The sequence below is a fragment of the Chiloscyllium plagiosum genome, unplaced genomic scaffold (assembly GCF_037043375.1).
Source record: "Chiloscyllium plagiosum isolate Xiang-an unplaced genomic scaffold, Cpla_swu_hap1 HiC_scaffold_22, whole genome shotgun sequence".
Taxonomy (NCBI): Eukaryota; Metazoa; Chordata; class Chondrichthyes; order Orectolobiformes; family Hemiscylliidae; genus Chiloscyllium; species Chiloscyllium plagiosum.
Genome location: NW_028270160.1, coordinates 14,203,108 through 14,229,413, shown reverse-complemented (window position 1 = coordinate 14,229,413; position 26,306 = coordinate 14,203,108). Strand labels below are relative to the sequence as shown.

The window sequence follows — 26,306 nt, the reverse complement described above, 5'->3', positions numbered from 1 at the left end:
TACTAGTCCAGTGACATATTTCAATGCCTCCACCTCCTCATTGGGAGAGAGGATTAGTGGGGTGGACTGGACTGGGAGTGCATGACTGACAGAGGAAGCAAACTGGAATCATGATCGTCGACTGGTGGATTTAGGCTCCAATCATAATGTAGAGTAAAATACTGCGAAAAGACGGGAAATCTTGGGAGAATGCAGCAATTATCTGCAGAGTGCAAAGTATGTTGGACTATGTTATGAGAACCCGGGTTGAATAATCAACATATTGGCTGCTTCTTTTAAACTAATGCTTGTTTGATTAATAAGTGCTTGCTCACAGTGTCATTTGTGGATCAACTACACCCTGGAAACTGAAAGCACTTAGTAACCAACTTTGAAACCAAACTCTTTGTATGTTACTAGGAGAAAGTGAGGTCTGCAGATGCTGGAGACCAGAGTTGAAAAATGTGGTGCTGGAAAAACACAGCAGGCCAGGCAGCATCCGAGGAGCAGGAGAATCAACATTTCGGGCATAAGCCTGATTCCTGAAGAAGGGCTTATGCCCGAAACGTCGGTTCTCCTGCTCCTCGGATGCTGCCTGGCCTGCTGTGCTTTTCCAGCACCACATTTTTCAACTCTTCTATGTTACTACTCATTACTGCTCCTATAAACTAAAGAATGTGTTTTTCCATATGGGGTGTTCCTGGATTACCGATAGTACTATTATGTCTGATAGTTACACCTTTTACACCAAGGCTACATAGTTCATGTCCTTTATGATTGATTATCACTGAGCAAGTTCTGCTGCTTGTGTTGATACTCCAGCAACAGCGGTCCAGAAAATGAAACTGCCGTGTCCCTATTAGACAAACATGAAGATATTCAACAGGTCTGACAGCATCTATGGTGAGAGATACCAGAACTCATATCACAAGGGGGTGTGGGATAGAGTCCTGAAGCCTTTATTCAGTTATTCTCTTTCAGCAGAGATGCACATTGTATATAATGTGTATCTCCCATCAGTCCGGCCCTCTTTCAGCTTGCTCCTGAGCACTTGTCAGTTCTCCAAAACATCCACCTCAACATTTTCAAAGAGCTAACTGATAATCAACGTCCAAATGCTACAAGAGCTGGATAATATCCAGGGGTTTTATAGTGAGAGGGCAGGTAAGTGGAACCGAAGCCCAAGAGAAGATCAGCCATGATCTTATTGAGTGGTGGAGCAGACTCAAAGGGCCAGATGACCTACTCCTGCTTCTAGTTCTTATGTTGGACTCACAAACGGCAAAAAACATTTGTGCCAAATGAGTGCCAAGCAACTTCCATCTTCAATAAGAGACAATTTAACCACCATCCCTTGATATCCATCACTGACTCCCCCACAATCAACATCTTGGGAGTTACCATAGACCAGGAACTGAACAGGACTTGCCATATAAACACAATGGCTGCAAGAGCAGGTCAGTGGTTAGGAATACGATGATGAGTAACTCACCTCCTGACTCCCCAATGCCGATCGACTATTTGCAAGTCACAAGTCAGGAGTGTGATGGAATACTCCCCACTTGCTTGGATCAGTGTATCTCCAACAACATTCAAGAAGGTACAAAGTAGCCCACTTGACTGGCACCACATCTACAAACATCCACGCTCTGTACCACCAACGCTCAGTAGAAGCAGTGTATAATATGTACAAGTTACACTGTAGAAGTTCACCAAAGCTCCATAGATAGAAGCTTTCAAACCCACGACCACTACCATCAATAGAAGGACAAAGGCAGCAGATACATGGAAACATCGCCCCTACAAGTTGCCCACCAAACCACGAACCTTCCCTATTTGGAAGTGTATCAATTGTTCCTTCAGTGTCACCACAAGAGCAAATAGGGATGGCAATAAAAGCTGACCCAGCCAACTACGCCCACATCCTAGGAACAAATTTTAAAAATGAATATGCAAACAATACAGATTTGATATTTGATACCACTTACGTTCCTGTCTGCTGTGCTAGAGAAGTCACATTTCTGAAGTTAAGAAGGTAGAGAAAAGAATGGATTGTTTGACTTTTGGTGATACTGTGTATGGGGCAGTTTGCTGTGCACAATGAGGCTGCTGTTTCCTGCATTACAATAGTGACGACACTTTTAAAAAAGTGCTTCATTGAACCACTTTTAGTTGGCCTGGGATTGAAATGTGTTATACAAACACAAGTCTATCTTTTTTATGTATGAATGAGGAGCCTTCCAGCTCAGCGAGCAAACCTACATCCTATTTTTCCCTGTCTATGCTTGTGTGTGTGTGTGTGTGTGTGTGTGTGTGTGTGTTATAGGGAATTTAGTTTTAATTTGTACTGTTTTAGGCTCATGGTTTGTAACAATTTACTTGTAACTAGAGTGTAATTACTTGTAATAAGTAACAATTATTGTCAAGTATAGAAATCTGGTCCACACTTTCTATCAATTTGGAACTGAAAATCAGTTAATTTGGGGAATGCTGCATACTTTTTAAAGTCTATGTACTGTAACAATTCTGGAAATACCTTATTCCCATGAAGTATGACAATTGCAGCCAGAAGTGTTACTTAAGCATCCTCCCTTCGTCTACTCCTAGAGCAGCCAGACTTTAAACGGGTGGCATGGTGGCTCAGTGGTTAGCGCTGCTGCCTTCCAGCACCAGGGTCCTGGGTTCGATTCCTGCCTGTCTGTGTGGAGTTTGCACATTCTCCCTGTGTCTGTGTGGGTTTCCTTCCACAATCCAAAAGATGTGCAGGTCAGGTGAATTGGCCACACTAAATTGCCCACAGTGTTAGGTGTATTAGTTAGGGGTAAATCTACGGTAGGGGAATGGGTTTGGGTGGGTTTCTCTACAGAGGGGCGGTGTGGACTTGTTGGGCCGAAGAGCCTGTTCATCCACACTGTAGAGAATCTAATCTAAACAATGATTCCCCAACCCAGCACACTAGGTGTGTTCATGTCTATGCATCCGTTCTGGAAAGAACTGATGTTAACATCTTGTCATCTCTCCACGGAGCCAAAGCCTGGCCCCAGTCTCTCTCTCTCTCATGTCAATGCAGTTGATTCCAGCGATGATGGGAGCTGGTCCTAACTGGATCCTTTTATTGACAGAGGGCAAGGGGTTGAACACAGGAATTGGCTTCCTTTACCCATGAGCAAACGCGTGGAGAAAGAAAACAATTGTTGAACTAACTTTTTTTTGTAAATATTTCCAGTTTTCAGGCTGTGTTGACAGGATGAGGACAGCTCAGCACATAATCTGCTGCAGGAACAGGTAAAGCCAACGTTTTATACAGAGAACAGAAGAAGCTTTTCTTGTAAAACAAGAAACCAAGTGGGTTAGAAAGAGCAAAGGGTTCTTGGGATAATGGTGAATAAACAGCTTTGCAGTTCAGCCAAGGAATTACAATGCTAATGAAGCTCTGGGATTTATTTCTGGGGCGGGGTGGGGGTGTTAAATCCAAAAGCCGTGAAGTAATGTTAAATTTAAACTGGACACTGGTTGGACCACACTTGGGATAAGGTACTGTGTACAGTTCCAAACACACTAATGTGAAAAGGACACAAAAGCATTGGAGAAACTAGAACAAAACACAATGATGGTACTAAAATGAGAATGTTTTACAATTTAACATAAGATCATGAGATACAGGAATCGGAGTAGGTCATTCAGCCCATTGAGTCTGCTCTGCCATTCACTGAGATCATGGCTTTTCTGCTAACCCTCAACTCCACTTTCCTGCCTTTTCCCTTTAACCCTCGATTCCCTTATTGATTAGAAATCTATCTCAGACTTGAGACCCAGCTTCAACGACTCTCTGGAGTAAAGAATTCCATAGATTCACAATCCTCGAGATGAGAAAGAGTTTCTTCTCTGAAAGTCTCATTTTAAATCTGTGACCCCTTACTAGACTCTCCCGCAAAGGGAAATGACATTTTATCCACCCTGTCAAGTCCTCTAAGAATTTTGTGAATTCTTCTGAATTCAATGAGTGCTGACTGAACTTACACAACCACTCCTCTTGAGAGTCTGTCTATCCCCAGAATCAGCTGAAGGAACCTTCTCTGGTTTGTCTCCAATTGTCAGTATATCTTCCTTAGATAAAGGGCCCGGAACTTCACAGCATCCCAACTATGGTCTGATTAGTGGCTTGTACAGTTTTAACATTCTTTCCTCCTTTTATAATCCATTCCCTTTGAAATAACAGCCACATTCTATGTGCCTTTCCTTTTACCTGCTGAAATTAGACGCTAGCTTTTTGTGGTTCATGCATGAGGACTCCCAAATCACTCTGTTCTGAGTGTTGCTGGTTAGGCCAGCATTTATTGCCTGTCCCTAGTTGCCCTTGAGGAGGTGGGGGGTGAGCTGCCTTACTACTGCAGTCCATGTCCTGTAGGTACATACACAATGGTGTTAGGGAGGGGATTCCAAGGTTTTGACCCACTGACAATAAAGGAACAGCGATTTATTTCCAAGTCAGGATGGTGAGTGGCTTAGAGGGGAACTTGCAGGGGGTGGCGTTCCCATATATCTGCTGCCTTTGTCCTTTTGGGTAAAAGAGGTCGTGTGTTTGGAAGGTGCAGTTTGAGGAACAGACTCATTCTTTGTTGCATCACCCAGTGATTCAGTCTGAACATACGTTTGTTACTTTTTTCACTCATTTCCCAGTGAGAAAGAGATCGGGGAAGAGATTCAGAGGCATAGATCCACAACATCCCTGCAAAACCATTGAGAATCATACAGGGACTGACACAGAGACTCATCAAATTCAATCCCTAAAACCCTAGCAATGAATCAAGACCCTGGAATTTGAATGTTTTTCAGTTATTATAAAACAGTGCTGATAACTGCAATTCTGGGGAAATGTTTTGGAGATCTATTAACATTTTTCAGGAGAATGGATTCAGGTTTTGGGGTCCTGGATCTCCTACCTGGTCATCCTGCTTCATTCAGACTCTCTTTGTTCTTTCCCAGGCAGCAATCTCTGTTCACATCAGTCACGCTGTTGTCCCTCTGTTACCTGGTGCTGCTGTACCCTTCCTACCACAAGCAGCAGGATATCTGGAGATATTACAGAATGTCTGAGGAGCACGTTGTGGTAAGCTGCAGGTGCCGACCTGTCCAGTGAGGGTGAGGGCCAGCGCGATGGTGATTATTGGCAGAGTGAGGGCGATGAAGCTGAGGTCTGTGATGGTAGCAATGAGGGTGAAGGTGGTGAAGAGTGCATGCGAGGTTGGCGAATAAGGAGCGGCATGCGCACTGAGAAGACACTGCTTGCTGGTGACTGGCACTAACCTGCACGCTGCACTCTCTCTGCTCCATTGCCCTGAACATGCAGCCGTTGCAAAGCCCACACCTCTTACAGCCTTTAGACCCTTCAAAAAGGACAGTACGGTGGCTCAATACTTAACACTGCTGCCTCACAGCACCGGGGATCCGGGTTCGATTCCAGCCTCGGGCGAATGTCTGTGTGGAGTTTGCACGTTCTCCCCATGTCTGCGTGAGTTTCCCCCGGGTGCTCCGGTTTCCTCCCAAAGATGTGGTTAGGTGAATTGGCCATGCTAAATTGCCCCCCAATGTCCAGGAGTGTGGAGGTTAGGTGGAATTAGCCCCACAGGAAATGAGGGATTTCGAGGATATGGTTTGGGGTAGAGCAGACTCTCTTAGCAACACAGTCAAGATTAGAGTGGTGCCGGAAAAGCACAGCAGGTCAGGCAGCATCCGAGGAGCAGGAAAATCGGCATTTCGGGCAGGAGCCCTTCATCAGAAATCCTGCACCTCTCTCTGCACTGTAGGGACTGTATGATTTCATTAAAAAAGATTAAATAAGCGAATAAACCACTTAATCTTAAGAACCAACCCTTTCACAAATTTCACAAAAACTAAATTCCAAAGAAAACTTCATAAACTAAAGTTTCGGGGCAGAGGGTGGGAAAGCCCCTGTGGTGCCCACCTGTTGTGGAAGACCTGAAGCCTGTTTGTTATAGCTTTTATTTACAGAAGGAACTGAGTCCTCCATTTCAGGACAGAAACACTGAAACTAGGAGCAAGAGTAGGCCATTTAGTCCTTCAGGCCTGCTCCACTATTCAAAATGTTCGTGGCCGAACTCAGTATGCTGTTTTCTCCCATACCTTTTGATCCCTTTAGCCATAAGGACTATACCTAACTCTTTGAATACATTCAATATTTGGCCTCAACTACTTTCTGTGGCAGAGAATTCCACAGGATCATTGCTCTGTGAATGCAACTGTCTGTGTGGAGTTTGCACATTCTCCCCACATCCTCCGGGTGCTCTGGTTTCCTCCCACAGTTCAAAGATGTGCAGGCTGGGTGAATTGGCCATGCTAAATTGCCCATAGTGTTCAGTGATGTGTTGGTTAGGTGCACTAGTCAGGGGTAAATGTAGAGTAATAATGTGGGGGAATGGGTCTGGGTGGGTTACTCTCCAAAGGGTCAATGTGGACTTGTTGGGCCGAATGGCCTGTTTTCACACTGTTGGGATTCTATATAAAAAATTCTATAAAAATACTTCTCCTCTGTCTCAAATCAAAATAGCTGTGACCCCTGATTGTGGACTCCTTCCTGTGTTTACCCTGTCGAATTTTGTAGGTTTCTGAGATACCCCCTTATTCTTCTAAACACTAGCGAATATATTCCTACACGATCCAGTCTGCCTTCATAGGTCAGTCTTGTCATCCCAGGAATCAGTCTGGTAAACCTTTGCTGCATTCCCTCCAGTGCTAGAACATCCTTCCTCAGATAAAGGGACAAAACTGCACATAGTATTCCAGGTGTGGTCATGAGGCCTTGTGCAATGCTGCAAGACATCCCTATTCCTGTACTGGATTCCCCTCACGATGAAGACCATTGCCTCCTTCACTAGCCGCTGCACCCACAGGCTTACCATCAGAGACTGGTGTATGAGGAGTCCCAGGTCTCGCTGCACCTACTCCTTTCTTGATCTTTCACCATTAAAGATGCAACAAGACTTCTTGCCAAATCAGGGAACTCACCAAATGTCTCCAGAAACTCAAACAAGAGCTTTCAGACAATATATGCCCTTCTCAATGTGGTTCCCCATGAAAGACTAGGGTGGAAATAGATGTTGGTACAACATGTACCTCACAGGAGAGCATCTGGTCTCTGATGGCATTGATGGTCCAAATTGTGGTGCCATCCTTCTCAGCTGAATCCATCCCTAAATAGATTGGTGAATCCTGGGGGAAAACGTCACTGTTTCGGAGTTAACTCATCACCCTGGTCTGATAACTCCCTTTGACCATACTGTACTCCATAGAGGAGAAAGTGAGGACTGCAGATGCTGGAGATCAGAGCTGAAAATGTGTTGCTGGAAAAGCGCAGCAGGTCAGGCAGCATCCAGGGAACAGGAGAATCGACGTTTCGGGCATAAGCCCTTCTTCAGCCCTTCTTTCCTGAAGAAGGGCTTATGCCCGAAACGTCGATTCTCCTGTTCCCTGGATGCTGCCTGACCTGCTGCGCTTTTCCAGCAACACATTTTCAGCTCTGTACTCCATGGAACATTGTGGGTAACACAACTGCGGACTAGAACACTTAGCACAAATGTGAGCTATAACTTTCTCTTAGATTGAGATATAGATCAGAACAAGAGAGGGAATGTGAAGATTAGATGTTATTAAATGACAGAGCAACTTTGAGGAGGCAAATGGTCTTGTTTTGGACATTGGAAACTTGTGTGTAACCGGAAAGACAATGCTGTGCCTTAACCAAAAAGTCCTTTCTTTGGCTTTTCTTTAGCGCCTGCACAATCGAAGCCAGCGGATAGTCTCTGGTGCTTGCAAAGCAAACTCCAGCCGGTCCAAACTCTCTGTGCTGTATTCGGGGAAGCAGCTGGCCAGGATTCCTGTATTTGTGCAGAAAGAGATGATCCCACGTCCGGGCACCACATCTTACAGTCCGCCTCTGGGCTTCAGAGGTTGTGAGGAGCAGCTGCAAGAAGTCATGGAGATACTGCCACAAGCAGGGCTTCCAATGGGGGTGGCGCCGGGCAACTGCTTGAGGTGTGTTGTCATAGGGAACGGTGGCATTCTGCGAGGCAGCAGGCTTGGGGCCTACATTGACCAACACAACATAATTATCAGGTGATTAGAATCTCTCTTTGTTCAGGTACTGACTTTGTATATAGTTAGATATCTAAATGTCATTTCCAAACAATCTTTCACTGAGCTACTTCATAGACTTTCACACTCAACTTGACAGAGCGTAACCACTGCTCCTGTGCCTCGAGATTCATCTTTTGGTACTTCATTTGGAGGGGAGACCTGATTGAGGTGGATAAGCTTATAAGAGGCATGGGCAGGGTGGGGGTGGAAGAAGGCAGCTGTTCCCCTTCATCAAAGGAGCGATAAAAAGGGGCCAACATTTTAAAGTGGAAGCCAGGAGGTTTTAGAGAGGATTTGGGGCAACACCTTTTGGCCCAGAGGGTGGCAGGGGAATGGAATGCACTGCCCACAGTGTAGGAAACCTTTCAAAAGTATTGGATCAGTACTTGAAATATCATAACATTCAAGGCTATAGGCAGAACAGTGGGACTAGTGTAGGTTGTTGAATACTGTGGCTGGTACAAACTCAATGGGCTGAAGGTCCTCTTTTATTAGGTGTCATTTCATTCCATGATTTTTTGTTCTATTTCCACCATCTCCTTTTGTGTGCTACCATCTTCCCCTTTATCATTTAACCTCTTCTGCCTTCCACCCTATCACAGACATTCCCTTCTCTTTAATCCTCTTTCCCTTTCACTCTACTTATTTAAAACCTGTTTCATCGCTAACTAACTTCCTTTCCTGATGAGGGGTCACAGATCCCAAGTGTTCCATGAGAAAAAGGTGCAGGAGTAGGCCATTCAGCCTCTCGACACTGCTCTGACGTTCAGTAAAATCATGGCTGGTCTCCTATTTCAAATCTGGTTCCATTTCAGATTTTCAGAATCTGCATTATTTTACTTGTTGTACCAATATGACACTCTATTTACTTTCTCAATCCAAAACGTGTTTCAGTTCAATAACTCCAGAAAATGCAAGTCTCGCCCTGCTTTGAATATTGTTTCTCCATCTGGGGAGGTTCAGATTCTCGCTCTCATTCCTGAATATCAGAGAGTTAGCAGTTTGCTGTTGACAGAATGTGAGTATCACTCATCCGGCTTCTGTCTACCAGCTGTGGCCATTAATTATTAATGGGCTGAGTCATAGAGGTGTACAGTATGTAAACAGACTTCGGTCCAACCTGTCCATGCTGACTAGATATCATAACCCAATCTAGTCCCAGTTGCCAGCACTTGGCCCATATCATCTAAAACCTTCCTATTCATATACCCATCCAGACGCCTTTTATATGTTGTAATTGTACCAGCCTCCACCACTTCCTCTAGTAGCTCATTCCATACACGTACATGAAAACGTTGCCCCTGAGGTCCCTTTTAAGTCTTTCCCATCTCATCCTCTGTTCTGGACTCCCCCACCCCAGGGAAAAGGCTTTGTCTATTTACCCAACCCATGCCCCTCATGATTTTATAAACCTCTATATGGTCACCCCTCAGCCTCTGACGCTCCAGGGAAAACAGCCCCAGCCTACTCAACCTCTCCATACAGCTCAAATCCTCCAACCTTGGCAACATCTTTGTAAATCTTTTCTGAACCCTTTCAAGTTTCACAACATCCTTCCGATAGGAAGACCAGAATTGCACACAATATTCCAAAAATGGCCTAACCAACGTCCTGTACAGCTGCAAAGTCTTCTCTGAATTCCACATGCTCCAGCCAACATTCCCTTCCTCCATCATGCGATATTTCATCAGGAGTGTCAACTATAGCTCAGTGGGTAACACCCATACAACTGAAGTGCAGGGTTCTGTAGTCAAGCCTCACTCTAGGGTTTTTAACATCAAAGTGAAGGCTGCCACTTTAGTATACTACAGATGGAGTGCTGCATTGTTAAAGGCATGTACTGTCTTTGGATGACACATGTGCCTATTCAAGGGTGGAATTAATTCCTTGGCACTACTTTGAAGAAGGGTAAGTATGCTGTACATGGTGTTCTGGTAGATTTTTATCCATCAGTCAATATTGCCGAAGCAGATTGTCCAATCGCTAATTGCTATTTTGGAATCTTGCTGTGCAGAATTTGACTGCTGTGTTACCTACATTATAATTATAATCCCTTGTCCATAATTAAGGCTAAGATAGATCTTTGATTGGTCTTGGAACAATACTGGAATTTGGATGTCAGGAACTTTGGATCAGCCATGATCCTATTGAATGGTAGAGCAGACCTGAGGGTTTGAATGGCCTTCTCCTGTTCCTGTATCTTACTGTCTTGTAATAGTGACCTCAAAAAAAATTGCATTGCTCTATAGGTAAAATACTGCAGATGCTGGAAATCTAAAACAAACAGAGAACACTGGAGAAACTCAATGGGTCTGGTAGCATTTAATTCTTTAGTCATTCTGGGCTCAAATTTAACTGTTTCTATCTCCACAGATGCTGACGAGTTTCTCCAGCATTCTCAGTATTTGTTTCACTTTGTCCGAAAATTGCTTTAACACATCCAGTGGTTTTGATAAATATTATATAAATACAAATCTCTCTTGTTAAGATGCAATGATCTTAAACTTTGTGTATATGTGAAGTTGGCAGAAGTGGACTTTGGAATAGACCCTTTGCGGAAATAATTCAAATGCCTCTTTTTTGGTGCTCTGGACCTGATTAACATCAGGCTGAAGAATGGGTAAGGATAAAAGAAAGTTCATTGACAAAGCATGATTGAGGGTCAGATCACTGCAATGCCAGTAAGAGGCAACTTCTAAGTGAAGAGGAGAGACTGGGTTGGGGAGGGAATGATCAGAATGTAACTGCAGTGTTCAGTTATTCTGCATTTGATGAATCGAGTCTGTTCACTATTGATGCCAATGTGTTTGATTAGTTAAGGCTGGGTGTGGACTCAGAGAAAAGTCAATGAATTGGAGAAAGGGCTAGAATGAGAAGCATGAGGTAGACATTTTAAAACACTGGAAATTAGTATCACCTCAGCAGAGATCTGAAAATATATAATAGTAATGTCGACCCAAATCTTGGGAGCATCTACAAAAGAGGAGGAGTGCAGCGATTGTGTAGAGTGTATTCTTTGAATGAAGTCAGGGGGGCCACAGCTGCTCTTCCCCGTTCACCAGCCAGGTGAGTGTATTTTCATGACTCAGCATGTCAATTGTACTCCTTTTAAGAATTTCTAATGAGAGTCAGTGATTTCTACCTGATACCAGGAAGCTATTTCGAAGCTATTTGCCTCCAACTCATTCTTTTCCAAGCCTTAACACTTGGAATTTTGTTCTTTCCATTAGACTTCCTTTCCTCCTAACAATCTCTCCAGCGGCCAACAGATTTTGAGGCATTAATTATTGTAATTGACAGTTCTCTAGATTGACACCTACCTGAAGATCAAAAATATATTTTTCTCTTGCACACTAGAAGTTCATTAATACAGTTGTGAAAAACACTTCTCACATGTAACCATTTAATCAAGTTATTGTTGTGGTTCTGTTCGCCGAGCTGGAAGTTTTTGTTGCAAACGTTTCGTCCCCTGGCTAGGCGACATCATCAGTGCTTGGGAGCCTCCTGCGAAGCGCTTCTTTGATGTTTCCTCCGGTGTTTATAGTGGTCTGTCCCTGCCACTTCCGGTTGTCAGTTTCAGCTGTCCGCTGTAGTGGTTGGTATATTGGGTCCAGGTCGATGTGTTTGTTGATGGAGTTTGTGGATGAATGCCATGCCTCTAGGAATTCCCTGGCTGTTCTCTGTCTGGCTTGCCCTATGATAGTAGTGTTGTCCCAGTCGAATTCATGTTGCTTGTTGTCTGTGTGTGTGGCTACTAAGGATAGCTGGTCGTGTCGTTTCGTGGCTAGTTGATGTTCATGTATGCGGATTGTTAGCTATCTTCCTGTTTGTCCTATATAGTGTTTAGTACAGTCCTTGCATGGTATTTTGTACACTACATTCGTCTGGCTCATGTTGGGTATCGGGTCCTTCGTTCTGCTGAGTTGTTGTCTGAGCGTGGCTGTTGGTTTGTGTGCCGTTATGAGTCCTAGGGGTCGCAGTAGTCTGGCTGTCAGTTCCGAGATGCTCCTGATGTATGGTAGTGTGGCTAGTCCTTTTGGTTGTGTTATGTCCTCGTTCCGTGGTCTTTCTCTTAGGCATCTGTTGATGAAGTTGCGCGGGTATCCGTTTTTGGCGAATACCTTGTATAGGTATTCCTCTTCTTCTTTTTGCAGTTCTGGTGTACTGCAGTGTGTTGTGGCCCTTTTGAATAGTGTCCTGATGCAGCTTCGTTTGTGTGTGTTCGGGTGGTTACTTTCATAGTTTAGGACTTGGTCTGTGTGTGTGGCTTTCCTGTATACCCTTGTGGTGAATTCTCCGTTTGGTGTTCTCTGTACCATCACGTCTAGGAATGGGAGTTGGCTATCCTTTTCTTCTTCTCTCGTGAATCGGATTCCTGTGAGTGTGGCATTGATCATCCGGTGTGTTTTTTCTATTTCCGTGTTTTTAATGATTACAAACGTGTCATCGACATATCTGACCCAGAGTTTGGGTTGAATTTGTGGTAAGACTGTTTGTTCTAACCTTTGCATAACTGCCTCTGCTATGAGTCCCGAGATTGGTGATCCCATGGGTGTTCCGTTGATTTGTTCGTATATCTGGTTGTTGAATGTGAAGTGTGTTGTGAGGCACAAGTCCAGTAGTTTAAGTATGCCGTCTTTGTTGATAGGTTCAGCGTCCTGTTTTCTGTTCTGTATGTCCAGTAGGTTGGCTATTGTTTCTCTGGCTAGGGCTTTGTCAATCGAAGTGAACAGTGCCGTCACGTCGAATGATATCATGGTTTCTTCTTTGTCTATGTGTAGATTTCTGATGATGTCCAAGAATTCCTGTGTTGATTGTATAGAGTGTTTGGATCCGCTGACCATGTGTTTCAGTTTCTGTTGTAGTTCTTTGGCCAGTTTGTATGATGGTGTCCCTGGCAGTGATACTATAGGTCTGAGTGGGATGTCTGGTTTGTGTACTTTAGGTAATCCATAGAATCTGGGGGTGTTGTTGCTTTCCCAAACTCTGGGTCAGATATGTCGATGACACATTCGTAATCATTAAAAACACGGAAACAGAAAAAACACACCGGATCATCAACGCCACACTCACAGGAATCCGATTCACGAGAGAAGAAGAAAAGGATAGCCAACTCCCATTCCTAGACGTGATGGTAGAGAGAACACCAAACGGAGAATTCACCACAAGGGTATACAGGAAAGCCACACACACAGACCAAGTCCTAAACTATGAAAGTAACCACCCCAACACACACAAACGAAGCTGCATCAGGACACTATTCAAAAGGGCCACAACACACTGCAGTACACCAGAACTGCAAAAAGAAGAAGAGGAACACCTATACAAGGTATTCGCCAAAAACAGATACCCGCGCAACTTCATCAACAGATGCCTAAGAGAAAGACCACGGAACGAGGACATACCACAACCAAAAGGACTAGCCACACTACCATACATCAGGAGCATCTCGGAACTGACAGCCAGACTACTGCGACCCCTACGTCTCATAACGGCACACAAACCAACAGCCACGCTCAGACAACAACTCACCAGAACGAACGACCCGATACCCAACATGAGCAAGACGAATGTAGTGTACAAAATACCATGCAAGGACTGCACTAAGCACTATATAGGACAAACAGGAAGACAGCTAACAATCCGCATACATGAACATCAACTAGCCACGAAACGACACGACCAGCTATCCTTAGTAGCCACACACACAGACAACAAGCAACATGAATTCGACTGGGACAACACTACTATCATAGGGCAAGCCAGACAGAGAACAGCCAGGGAATTCCTAGTGGCATGGCATTCATCCACAAACTCCATCAACAAACACATCGACCTGGACCCAATATACCAACCACTACAGCGGACAGCTGAAACTGACAACCAGAAGCGGCAGGGACAGACCACTATAAACACCAGAGGAAACATCAAAGAAGCGCTTCGCAGGAGGCTCCCAAGCACTGATGATGTCGCCTAGCCAGGGGACGAAACGTTTGCAACAAAAACTTCCAGCTCGGCGAACAGAACCACAACAACGAGCACCCGAGCTACAAATCTTTGCACAAACTTTGAAAATCAAGTTATTCAACATTATTTTTGAATATTGTTTCAAACATTATTTTGGACATTAGACTAAGAAATAATGGGCATTAATTTTTTTCTAAAAGTATTATCAATTGTTTGTTTCACCAGCAAAATCTGGGCGTAAGCATCTGCACATTAGAAAATGTCAACATAGGATCTTCCCAGGGTAGAGGTATTGATGTAGAGGTTTTTCCCTTTTAAGTGTGACACGTAGATGAAGCTTAACAAGAGAAAGTGATGTCCGTGTAGTATTTTTGCAAGATTATTAATCCTGAGACCCAGTTAATGTTCTGGGATCTTGGCTTTTAATCTTGCCATGGCAGACAATAGAGTTTGAATTCAATAAAAATCTGGAATTAAGAATCGAACGATGATCTTGAGACAGTTATTAATTGCCAGGAAAAAAACCACCTGCTTCATTAATGTTCTTCAGGGAAGGAAACTGCCATCCTTACCAAGTCTGGCCTACATGTGACTCCAGACCCACAGCAATGTGACTGACTCTTAACTGCCTTCTGGGAAATTAGGAATGGGCAATAAATGCTGGCCTAGTCAATGATGCCAACGTCCTGGGAATTAATCAAAATAATGAGTTGATACAAAAGCTTTTTCATCATGGACAGCTGTACACACGTATACATATTTGCTCATATCTAAATGCTAGAGGTATCTGATCTGATACCCATTCTTTGGATTAATTCTTTTCTACCCATCAGGATGAATAATGGGCCTGTGATAGGTCACGAGGACGATGTGGGATGGAAGACCACATTGAGGATCGCATATCCAGAAAGTGCTCCCCTGTCTCCCTGGGAATATGATTCAAACTCACTTCTTGTGATGGTGACGTACAAAAGCACAGATCTTGCTTGGCTAAAGGCAATGGTCAGGAAAGAGTCGATGGTGAATAAGCATTTCCTTTCCCATTTCCAAATGTATACTTTTAACAAAATCTTGCAATGCTGCTGATGTTGTAATCTTTAACTGAAGGAAATGAAGGAAATCTCTTTTTACTTGCAATCCTTTCTGCAACCATTCTTGTTTTTCTCTAGCGTTGTAGAGTCATAGAGATGTACAGCACAGAAATAAACCCTTCGGTCCAACTTGTCCATGCCGACTAGATATCCTAAATTAATTTGTTCCATTTGCCAGCATTTAACCTATATTGTTTATTATGGACCAGGCCAGACCCCCACAAAACGTTTCAAGAAAGTAGCCTGAACCCTAGCTTTGTTAATTGTTTTAAGCAGGTGTAAAATGGATATTCCAAGAGGGATGCCACTGGCCCAACCACTTAGTTTTAAACAAAACAGAATTTATTTGCAAGATTACCGAATGAAACACAAACAAAAGAGAACAGAATACATAATAGCTTAGCCTGTCCGAAAACCCAGCAGATTATCCCAACTTAATGATGCTGTTCCAAATAGTTGCATTAATCCCAATAGACACCCTTTGGTACAAAAGGTAAAATCAAACACAGGGTCTTACTAGAGAGATGTCAAATAGAGAGAGATGTCATAGAGATTCACCATGGAACACCTTCTTTGACCAGCAGCCTCAAAACTGACTGCTTGCTCTAGTAACCAGATTGCTAAAACCAAAACCAAACTAAACCAGAGAAAAGTTGACCTCGGAGAACTGACCACTCCTCTTTCATTGCACAAGTTTTTCTTTAAACGTGAAAGCCTTTTACTGAGGCAATATCTGTTTGTTACAATCAAATTGGCCTAAAACTCATAAAAACCAGACCTCCTAGAGTCTCTGCGTTTACGAACACTCTGAAAAGTAAACCAAGGACAACATAACCTCGTTAAAAGAGCAGCACCATCACACGCTCTAAACCCTTCCTATTCATGTACCCATCCGAATGTTGCAATTGTACCAGCCTCCACCACCACTTTTGGCAGCTCATTCCATGCACGCACCCCCTCTGCATAAAAACACTGTCCCTTACATCCCCTTTAAATCGTTCTGCTCTCACCTTAAATCAATGCCCTCTAGTTTTGGACTCCACTATCCAGGGAAAAAGACCTTGGCTATTCACCCCATCTTTGCCCTTCATGATTTTATAAACCTCTATAAGGTCACTCCTCAACCTCTGACACTCCACAGAAAATAACCCCAGCCTATTCAGCCTCTTCCAAAGCTCAAACCCTCCAACTCTGGCTACACCCTTGTAAATCTTACTTTAACTTAGTTCAGAGATGGTCTGAGTCCTTTCTTTTCACATTACATAAGTACCATCATCACATACTCCCCCTCTCACTTCTTTTGATAGAACACAGTCTCCACTCTAACACAGTTCCACAAGTGCATAACTGTACTTCAGTTTGTTCCTTTAATGAAAGATAATATCAGAAAACTCTGGTGTTGGATAACTCTAAACCCATCACCTCAGTCAAACTTCAAGAGTGCTACTGAGGTGAAAGAGCACAATTCGACTCCATATTACAATTTATTGTGATAGTCACATTTTCTATTCAGAGATGGCTGGCAAATACTTCATTGGTCCATTACATTGAGGTGCATACTTACTTTACTGAATCCAAGAACAGCCAAGGACTGTTTTGAAAACCTAATACTCTTCGCGGAAGGAACTGTCATCCTTTCTCTACATGTGACTCCCATCCCATAGCAATGTGTTTGAGTCTGAACTGCCTTCTGGGCAATTAGGGTTTGAAAACGACTGGTGGCCTCGACACAGACATCCACATCCCATCAACAATTATTTAAAAAGTTTTCTTAGCTCTGTTTTTTTACATTTCTGTCATAAACTACAGGGTAGTTTTTGGTCCAAATTCTTGGATAAATTCAGATTATTGTGAAATAAGTTCTGCATTTCAGAGCAGGTAGCCAGTTTGAAGCATGCAGGAGTTGTCACAGTAAATACACAGAACTAGATGTGGATATATCATGCAGAAAGTTACCTCATTGAAAGGCACAGCACAGAGCAGAACATTCTCATGTGTCTGATGCAAACTGCACATCCATCTTGTAATATCACTTTAAGAGGAAACATGCTGGGGTGTAGAACATGTGACTAGTGACCATTCTCAATCTAACTTGCAACACCTAGTGAGGCTGTGCTTTCCCATAACTATAATTGTTGGGGTTCTATAATAAATCTGTCCACTGAGCGATCCTCTATCATATGCTATCAAATAATATCAAATATCCTCTATCAAATAAACAGCACCTATGTCTGCTCACTAGTCCTGGTGTGAGATCAGTAAGGACAAAGTGTGAGTAAGCACAAAACCACAACAATCTACAGGAGGCCAGCTTGGGTTTCATTAGCAAATAGGGTAAGGTGTTGTTTGCAAAGTGAAACCTTAGCATGAATTGTTCACATTTCCCTGTGTTACATGCTGATTTGTAGGAACATTTTGCAACCTTTGGAATTTCATTTGACTATTTTTTTCCGATAGAATCTTTGGCAGAAGATGTGGTTTTGGCAATCAGTGGTTCAGTCAATCCCTTTAGAACCAACAAACTATCGAGTATTAAATTTGGATATCGTCAGAGAAGCAACACTGAATCTCTTGGGCTTCCCAGAGCCTCACGACAATCATTGGAGATGGAAGCAGGTATGACTCTTCAACTTTAGCTTCTCGCCAATAAAGGTCCTTGCATCTGAATAGTCAAACCATTATCCAGTCTAAAGACCAAACTGCCATTCTGCCCATTTAACCTCTGCTAGCTTTTTGAAAAATTATCAAATCAGTTCCATTCCTTTGTTCTTTCCCCATAACCCTTCAAATCTCCCCCTTTCAGTATTTTCCAATTCCCTTTTGAAAGTTATTCTTGAATTCTGCTTCTACTGCCTTCTGGGTATAGCATTCCAGATCACAACAACTCGCTGTGTAAGAGAGGTTCTCTTCCTCTCTCATTCTGATCTTTTTCTAATTAACTGAAACCTGGATTCTCTGGTTATGGACCCTCTCACCATTGGAAATAGTTACTTCTCATTTGCTGTTCTCAAAATCACTTTGAGCTATGGAATAAAAACACAAAGTGCTGAAAATGCATAACAAGCTGACCCAGTGTTTGTAACTTTGAGAGACAATGTGTTGTGGAATTTTGAGAAAGTATAGGAAGAAGATAAAGGAAGATAAACAAAGACCTTCTGAGCAAAGAGAGAGGAGATAGCCTGCATATTGTGCTGGTAAACGATGGAAGTGCAGAGGGACAAAACATTCTAGAAGAATTGGGTAATTGGCATGAAGAGAAAATCCACATTACTGAGCAGCAGGGAGCTTTGTGAAAGGCTTAAATATGGCTAGGTAGGGATTGGATTTTAATGACAGCAACTGTAACATTGCTCCGATAGTTATGTTTAATCCAGAACCTGGTGAGTGCACAATTGTCATTAAGTTCGTTTAAGTATGAGGGATGAGAGATAGTTGCCAGTCCAGTTTACACGCTGCCTGATGTTCTTTCCCAATGGCTTTAATGGAAAGTTCAAAGGGGATATGAAAGGAGACAAGCTATTCCAGTAACCTTCTCCCATTAACCCATTTGGATTCTAATGGGAATTGTTCACTTCAAATCTTACAGTATGCTTCATCCAAACATGGATAGAAGATCAGAATTTCAGAGTTAAGTCACAGTGTTGACTTCAAGGAGCCCTTGATAAATTTTAAATTAGAAGGAATTGGGGGTAAACTGTCCACTGGTTTGAGTCATACCTGGCACGAAGCGCAGTGGTTGTGGTTGTTAGACATCAGTTATTTCCGACATCACTACAGGAGTTCCTCTTGGTAGTGTCCTAGGCCCAACCACCTTCAGCTGCTTCATCAGCGACCTTTCTTCCATCATAATGTGAGAAGTGGGGATGTTCACTAATGATCGCACAATGTTCAGCACCATTCACGACTCTGCAGATATTGAAGCAATCCATATCCAAATGTACCCAGACCTGACAATATCCAGAATTTAGCTGATAATTAAATCCATGCCAGATAAGGTGCTGAACATTTCTAATATGAGAGAATATAGTCATCTCCTATTCAATGGCATCACCATCGCTGAATCCTCCACCATCAACTTTCCTGAGAGTTATTGTTGGTCTTAAACCGAACTGAAGCAGCCATGTAAATGCTACAAGAGCAAGTCAGCTTGCACATTGTTCAGTTCCTTTGTCAATGTTTCTGATCATAAAGCCATTCCATGCTTCTGTACAGCAAAATTTGGACAACATTCACCTTTTCCTTTTACCCAATTTCATGATTAAATAGACTTATGGGGTCAATAATATAGAATTGGATAAAAGCCTATCCTTACCTATCCCTTCTTTTGAGATTCCTTTATTCCTACTACTTTACTGCATGTGTATTTCCTAACTGCAATCACCTTTTCACCCGAGGTGAGTTCAGTTCCATAAAGACTCGAGAAGCTCAACACCATCCAGGACACATTAACGGTTTTACCATCACTGAATCTTCTTTAACCATCCAACTCCTTCAACATTTACTCCCTCCATCACCAATGCACAGTGTGTACATTTACACGAAACACACTGCAGCAACTTGAAAACTTCCCAAACCCCCAACCACTACAATCAAGAGCAGCAGACACATGGGACATTGCCACTTTCAGGTTCCCCTCCAAATGACAGATCCTAACTTGGAAATTGTTTAGCGGTGAGTCAAACAGCTGGAACTCTCTTTGTAACAGCACTATGAATGAGTTACAGCAAATGGACTGCAGGAGTTCAAGAAGACAGCTCATCACCACTACCCTGAGAACAATTAGGGATGGACCTTGCTAGTGGTATTTAAATGCTGAGAATGTCTGTTGTTATGACACAGAGTAAACTCCTCTGCTAATTTAAACCCAACACAGAGAAGCTCACCTTGCACCATAATCTGTTACTTTTGAGAGGCAAAGAACTATCTCAGAGATCACTATTTAAAGTAAACATCAACAATTTTATTCTTTAGGTCCAACAGAGAATATTACAACAACAACTATTTACAACTCATTTCTCTTAAACCTATTTTACCTCCCCTTCTTTAATACTGGTCCGATTATTTTTAAAAAAAACAAATAAGATTTACAGGAAAAAAAATCACACTTCAAAACCAATCAACTTTGTTGATTCTCCTTTGTAGACTTTCCTCTGTATTTTCCTGGGTCATCTCTTCTTTGGTCTTCTTCTGCACAACTTTTCTTATGGTCAGGTACCTTTCAGAGAGCCATTCAACTAGCAGTCTGTACTTGTTGGTGCTCTTTGCAGTTCTCCCCCTAACTGTTCAAAATGTCCAGTTTTATACCCCAAAACATCAGATCATTTCATTGGTTTGATGTCACTCCAAACAGTAAAATTCACTGATTGGCCGAATTTGAATTTATTTTTGTTCTATGGCAACGCAATTCCAGCTATTTGTTTCAACCAAATGTTACATTTTTAAATTGTTCAGCACACTCTGTACTTTCAGTCAGTCCTTGCTAGTTTCCTCTCTCTCTTAGGGGTACAGTATACACACCTGGGATGGCACGGTGGCTCAGTGGTTAGCACTGCTGCCTCACAGCACCAGGATCCCAGGTTCAATTCCAGCCTCGGGCAACTGCCCGTTCTGTGTCGGCGTGGGTTTCCTCCAGGTGCTCCTGTTTCCTCCCACAGTCCAAACATGTGCAGGTCAGGTGAATTGGCCATGCTAAATTGCCCATAGTGTTAGGTGCATTAGACAGAGGGAAATGGGTCTGGGTGGGTTACTCTTCGGAGGGTCGGTGTGGACTTGGGCCAAAGGACCTGTTTCCATACTGTAGGGAATCTAATCTAACCTACATCTTCATAACACTGTTTAAAAGTAACACTATCCATCCTAAGATCCCATCCGTGTCGGAAATACACAATAGTGAATATAAGAAGCTGATTTCACAAACAAAAGGAGTCAAACAACTAATTCAGAAAAGAGTTGGAAGAATAGATTATAGTGAGTGTAGAATTTGGAAGTGGTGACCCTTACCCATCACCAATTCATTGTGTTAGGAGGATGAGGGATTTAAAGCTGGGAAGAACATGTTGCACTTTGGCTCCACCATTACTGGAGATCATTGAATTTTTAGACAGAGCTTTCCCTCAGGACATTAGGCAAAATCAACTAAGAGACTGCCTGTGAACAAAATGGACTTTTCCATAGGACTAAATGAACATTTCATATAGCATGGTTTCATAGAATTATATACAATAGAAGGAGGCCATGTGTGGTTTCCATGCCAGTACTTTGAAATATCTACTTGATTAGTTCTATTCTACTCCTTGCTTTTTCCTTTAACACTACATTTTTTTTAGTGGACCATGGTTGATCCTCATGCCCTTTGGAACTCCCCAGGAATTTGAGAACCTAGTTATAGAGTCAAGAGTCATACAGCACAGAAACAGACCCATTGGTCCAATCAACCCCATGTTGACCATAATCCCAAACAAACTAGTTCCTTTTGCCTTCTCCTCAACAACATCTCAGCCAACCAGAGTTGACTTGCCAAACCAATCAGCACATTATCTCCTGCAACAGAAATTGCTGCGATCTTTTGAATGTTTATAATTGTCCTGATGTGTGCAAGATGAAAAGTTTCAGCAATGTGTCCCACTCATTTCAGCAAGGTCCAATTTTCATTATCTATTTGCATTTTGAAAGTTACTATTCAATCTGTTACCACACTCCTTCAGACTGTGCATTCGAGCTTAGGACTCGCTGTGTGATTTATGTTCTTCCTGTCATTGCTGTTTCTGTTGTTTTTGCCAGGTGCTTCCAACACAGGGAGTGATTTCCATCGTCACAGCCCTGTACTTGTGTGATGAGGTTAACGTTGCTGGTTTTGGCTATGACATGTCTCGGCCAGACCTGCCTTTACATTATTATGAAACAGTCCGGATGAATGCGATGAACGTTCAGGCTGTGCACAATGTGAATCGAGAAAAACACTTCCTGGTTTCTTTAGTGAAAGCCAATGTTGTTAATGACCTTACTGGTGGGATCAGCTGGTAGAAGAGTACTGGAGATCCACAGCCTACAGCTGAAGTCTCAATCCTTTAAACACTTAAAGCAAAGGAATATTTCAGCAACATTCTTCATGTTGCGCCAAACATCTTCAAGCACAGACAAATTCTAGACAAACTACACAGTGTTCTTCCTGCAGCATTTTCCAAACGAAAGCAATGCACACGACATTTAAGCAGAAATTTGTCGCACAACTGTTATGGAGGGGTGAGTTAACCAAGAGTTGGTATATTCGCAGGCAGTTGTCCCAGATAAGAAGGCCAAATTGAAGCAAGTTAATGGTTATCAAAGAATGAAACTGAAATCTTGATATAGAATATGATATATGGTTTTAAATATCTGAAGGTAAAGTGTTTAGGATACTTTGAATAAAAAGTATGCACACTGTTGAACGGTGCAAAGAACCCAACCTTGAGTAACTCAGATAAAAGTGGAGTTAAGTGCAGTTTCAGTTTTCCACTGAATATTGTGATGGCAGCAATGTACTTTTGTCACCAAGTGTTTGTTTAAGGGACTAAATGCATTCTGGGCAGGAGGCCGAATCAGGCATCCTGGATTCTTCCAAATGGGCAGCCTTTCTGTAACTAGGAATAAATAATTGATCATTTATTTTGTTTATGATATTGAGTCAAATGATTCATATTGGTGCTATCATTTCTATATTTCTACTAATAAAAGATTAAAGTCTGTGAGTCTTTGACCCTGGATGCTCAAACCTATTATAAGAAAGGAACAGGGGCCAAGTCTTTTATTTGTCAGAGCTCTCACTGTCAATAATGCAAGGTGTGGTATAGTATTGCACATCCATTTCAATAGGAAGGTACTAAATAATTAATATAGCCGGTACTCAGAAAGGTGAGATCCAGAGCATAGTGGAGGAAGACTGAGCAATAAACAGTCCTAGGCAAAATCATGTTGTCAGGTGTTAGTTCAGGGAGAGCCCATTTCAGCAGTAGTCCAGATTGATGAACATGTAACATTTCTAGAAGCAGAGAATCCTTGCTGCACAGCTTACTCTGCCAACATGCCTGTGCCAGCTCTTCAAAAACAAATCAATTAGTGTCACTCCCAATAATCCTGCAAGTCACTTCTCTTTGAGTACGTGCCAAACTGCTCTTTGAAAGTTCAGATGGAATCCAATTCCACCCATTTTCAGGTTGTGCGTTCCAGAATGTAACAATCTACAAAGACAATTCCTCTCAAAATCCTTTGCTAATTATTTGTGAACTTTAGTTATGAAATTGGGATGCTTATACTGTATGGTACCACTATCACATTGAGAAGTCAGAATTTCAAGGCAAATTAGAATGAAGAAGTGAGGGGAAATAATACACGTGCAGTACTGCATCCCTGCAAACATTTGAATTACCTATAGATACAACAGTGACATTGAACGTGGCCTGATATTTGTGCAGGAAAATAAGGAGTACTGGTGATATTATTGAATATAAAGGAGAGGGCACGTTTGAAGAGTGGTAAATTAAGAGTCAGCATCTTCCTAAGTCTGCAGCTAGCATTTTTTTTTACTGCGCTAAGGCATAAAAAGAAAATGAGTTTCTCCCAACATCAGACAGCGTAAACAAGCTCAACTGGAGCGTAGCTGATTAGTTAACTAAATTAACTATTTCAATCTAGCATGAAGATACACTTTTTCTTTTGTACTGTGGACTAAAAGTGGGACTAGATATTGATTTAAACCAAGGAAACTGTGAGAGATGTTGCAGTTTTAAAACAAGTTACTAGAACACATTGTGAGTCATATCTACAATGTTGTCTGATCCAAGCAGTGAGGGAGCATTCCTAATAGAACAGCTCCACATGTATGTATTCATGACATTTTTGCTCAGACAGCATTTTAATTGACTTTGCAATCAGGACCTGTTGTTCTGGGCTCAACTACTTGATTGGTTCCTAGGCAGGTCATTACAGCCCAACGTGTGAGCAACACAGCAGGACCATCCAGACTGTGGAAAACAAAGCATCCATATCACTTTGTTGCCTGTGTGGAGCAGTAAATCATCAGTAGTTAGCTACTATCCATCATTTTTCTCCATAGGTTGTTCACTCTGCAAAGCCCCACTGAAAAGATAAAAAGATAATCTTCCGAGGCACGAAAAGCGTGAATCCTCAATTACCGAATGAAAGACTGAAAATCCCTGGATCCATAACCTCATGTCATTAGCAAAGACTTGAAAAAACACTCATTGACATCTGTGCTCCAGGCTGGTGCCAGATCAGTCCGTCTCTGACACTTTCTTTCCTTCTCACCTGCAATATTTGTGTCTTGTCTTGTTTCTTCGTGGGTCTGATTGCAAGTGTGTGGGAATTTTAAGGAAAGGATTAGAGTTTTAAGTTGTAGATTTATAGGTTAGCAATTCAACTTGAATTTTTTTGCAATTGGTTAAAGGTTTTATTATAATTAACAACAAAATAATTTTATGTAAAATAATCCTGAGTGTTCACATTCTTTTAAGCTGAATTAGACAAGTAAAATTTTGTGGTTTAATCAAATTTTTCATGTTTGTGACAACACTGGGAATAAAAATATGTAGGCTCTTGTAACATGATGAGGTGTACCTATTGATACATTAACATTGTAATTCCTCAGAGATGTTTCTGCAATTTTGTCACAGCCTGTATGAGCAAACCAGGCCAAATGAGACCAGAAATCTGAATTATTAAGCGGTTTTATTTTAAAGCAAGTGAACAGAAGAGCAACTGTTACAATTGGATTCACTTAGTTCAATCAATCCATCTCTGTTTGCGCACAGCTAGAGAGGTAAGCTAGCCAGCTGAACAGTTAGGACCAGAGACTCATTGACACAGCAGTGGCAAGTTACTTTCTGATGACCAAGTTCCCTTATTGAATTGATCGTTCATGGTCTAATGTAAGGCATCTTCTATTTGTACATTGTTATGAACCTAGCTTTTAAGTTGGCAAGTCAGACCTTAGAATCAAACCCTACTTGAAAGATCTTAAATACTTCTAGTTAGTTAACGTGGTTAATCACTGAAACATGGTTACATATGGCTGCAGATGTTGTTTAATAAGTGTTTAACTGTAAGTTTCCACTTAGTGATTCATTCCAGTTTCTTGGCACCGTGCAGGCAATTTTACAATTTCTGTCTCAGCCTTTGGGCATGACCATTTCACAATTCTAAGGACCTAAACTTTTTTCAGTTCTAACAATTTGAAGGTTTCTACACAGGCTCTCCTGTTCTGGAAGCTTGGAAACATTTCTGCTTTGGTGAGTGGTTCCATTGACTAAACTGGTAAAGAACTGGTTTCCCTACCAGGAGAAATATTCTGAACTGAACTCTAGATTCTTCTGAACTGGACAAGGTGATTATTCTGAAGTCAAAACTAATTGCAATAATGTATTGACTTGCGTGACATAAACCCAGCAGTATAAATATTTTATCCATTGAGACCACAAGAGTCTGCCAGGCAGTTGGTTTAATTCATGTGATGTTTTTGTCACTGTTCCAGAATGACTTTCTGACCATTTAAAAAAATCTCAAAGAACTAACCAAAATCCCTGTGGCTCTGTTTTAAAATCTAACTTCCAAAACATTAAATATATATCTTATATATCTTTCATCACACCTTTGCAGTATCCAGTGCCTCTGGCCATTTCTTGATATCGTGAGGAATTAATCAAATTAATTGAAAACTGGGATCTGCAATACTGGGGGGCCTCTAGATGATTATCCAGTTGGCATTTCTGGCTGAAGATTGTTGTAAATGGTACAGCCTTATCTTTTGCACCAACGTATTGAGGCCCCTCATTATTGAGGCTGAGAATACTTGTGAAACCTCATCCTCTACTGAGTTGTTAATTGTCCACCGCTACTCACGATTGGAAATAGCAAAGACTGCAGATTGCTATTGGTTGTGTAATTACTTAGTTCCATCAGTTGCTGTTTGGCATGCAAGCAGTCCTGTTTTGTAATCTCACCAGATTGGCACCTCATATTTAGATATGTGCTGCTCCTGGCATGCCCTCCTGCACTCTTCATTGAATCCTCTGGTTGATCCCTTGGCTTAATGGTAGTTGTGAGGGCAGGGGATGGAGGTTG

At 42.1% G+C, this 26,306-nt stretch overlaps 1 protein-coding gene across 5 annotated transcripts in view; it reads left to right on the top strand.

The window, feature by feature from the left end:
- Positions 1–25,546, top strand: part of st3gal7 (ST3 beta-galactoside alpha-2,3-sialyltransferase 7) — a 33,027-nt gene extending 7,481 nt beyond the window's left edge. For 2 of the 5 annotated variants that reach the window (XM_043712968.2, XM_043712967.2), the window contains exons 2-7: positions 3,206–3,264; positions 4,966–5,089; positions 7,769–8,112; positions 14,934–15,120; positions 17,649–17,807; positions 21,972–24,793. In XM_043712968.2, coding sequence (XP_043568903.2) covers positions 3,227–3,264; positions 4,966–5,089; positions 7,769–8,112; positions 14,934–15,120; positions 17,649–17,807; positions 21,972–22,214 — 1,095 coding nt within the window. In that variant the 5' untranslated portion in view covers positions 3,206–3,226 and the 3' untranslated portion in view covers positions 22,215–24,793. Of the gene's footprint in view, positions 1–3,205; positions 3,265–4,965; positions 5,090–7,768; positions 8,113–14,933; positions 15,121–17,648; positions 17,808–21,971; positions 24,794–25,435 lie in introns of those variants that run through there. The other 3 variants (XM_087998768.1, XM_087998769.1, XM_043712970.2) reach the window with 3 other exon arrangements.
- The last annotated feature ends 760 nt before the right edge of the window (positions 25,547–26,306 follow it).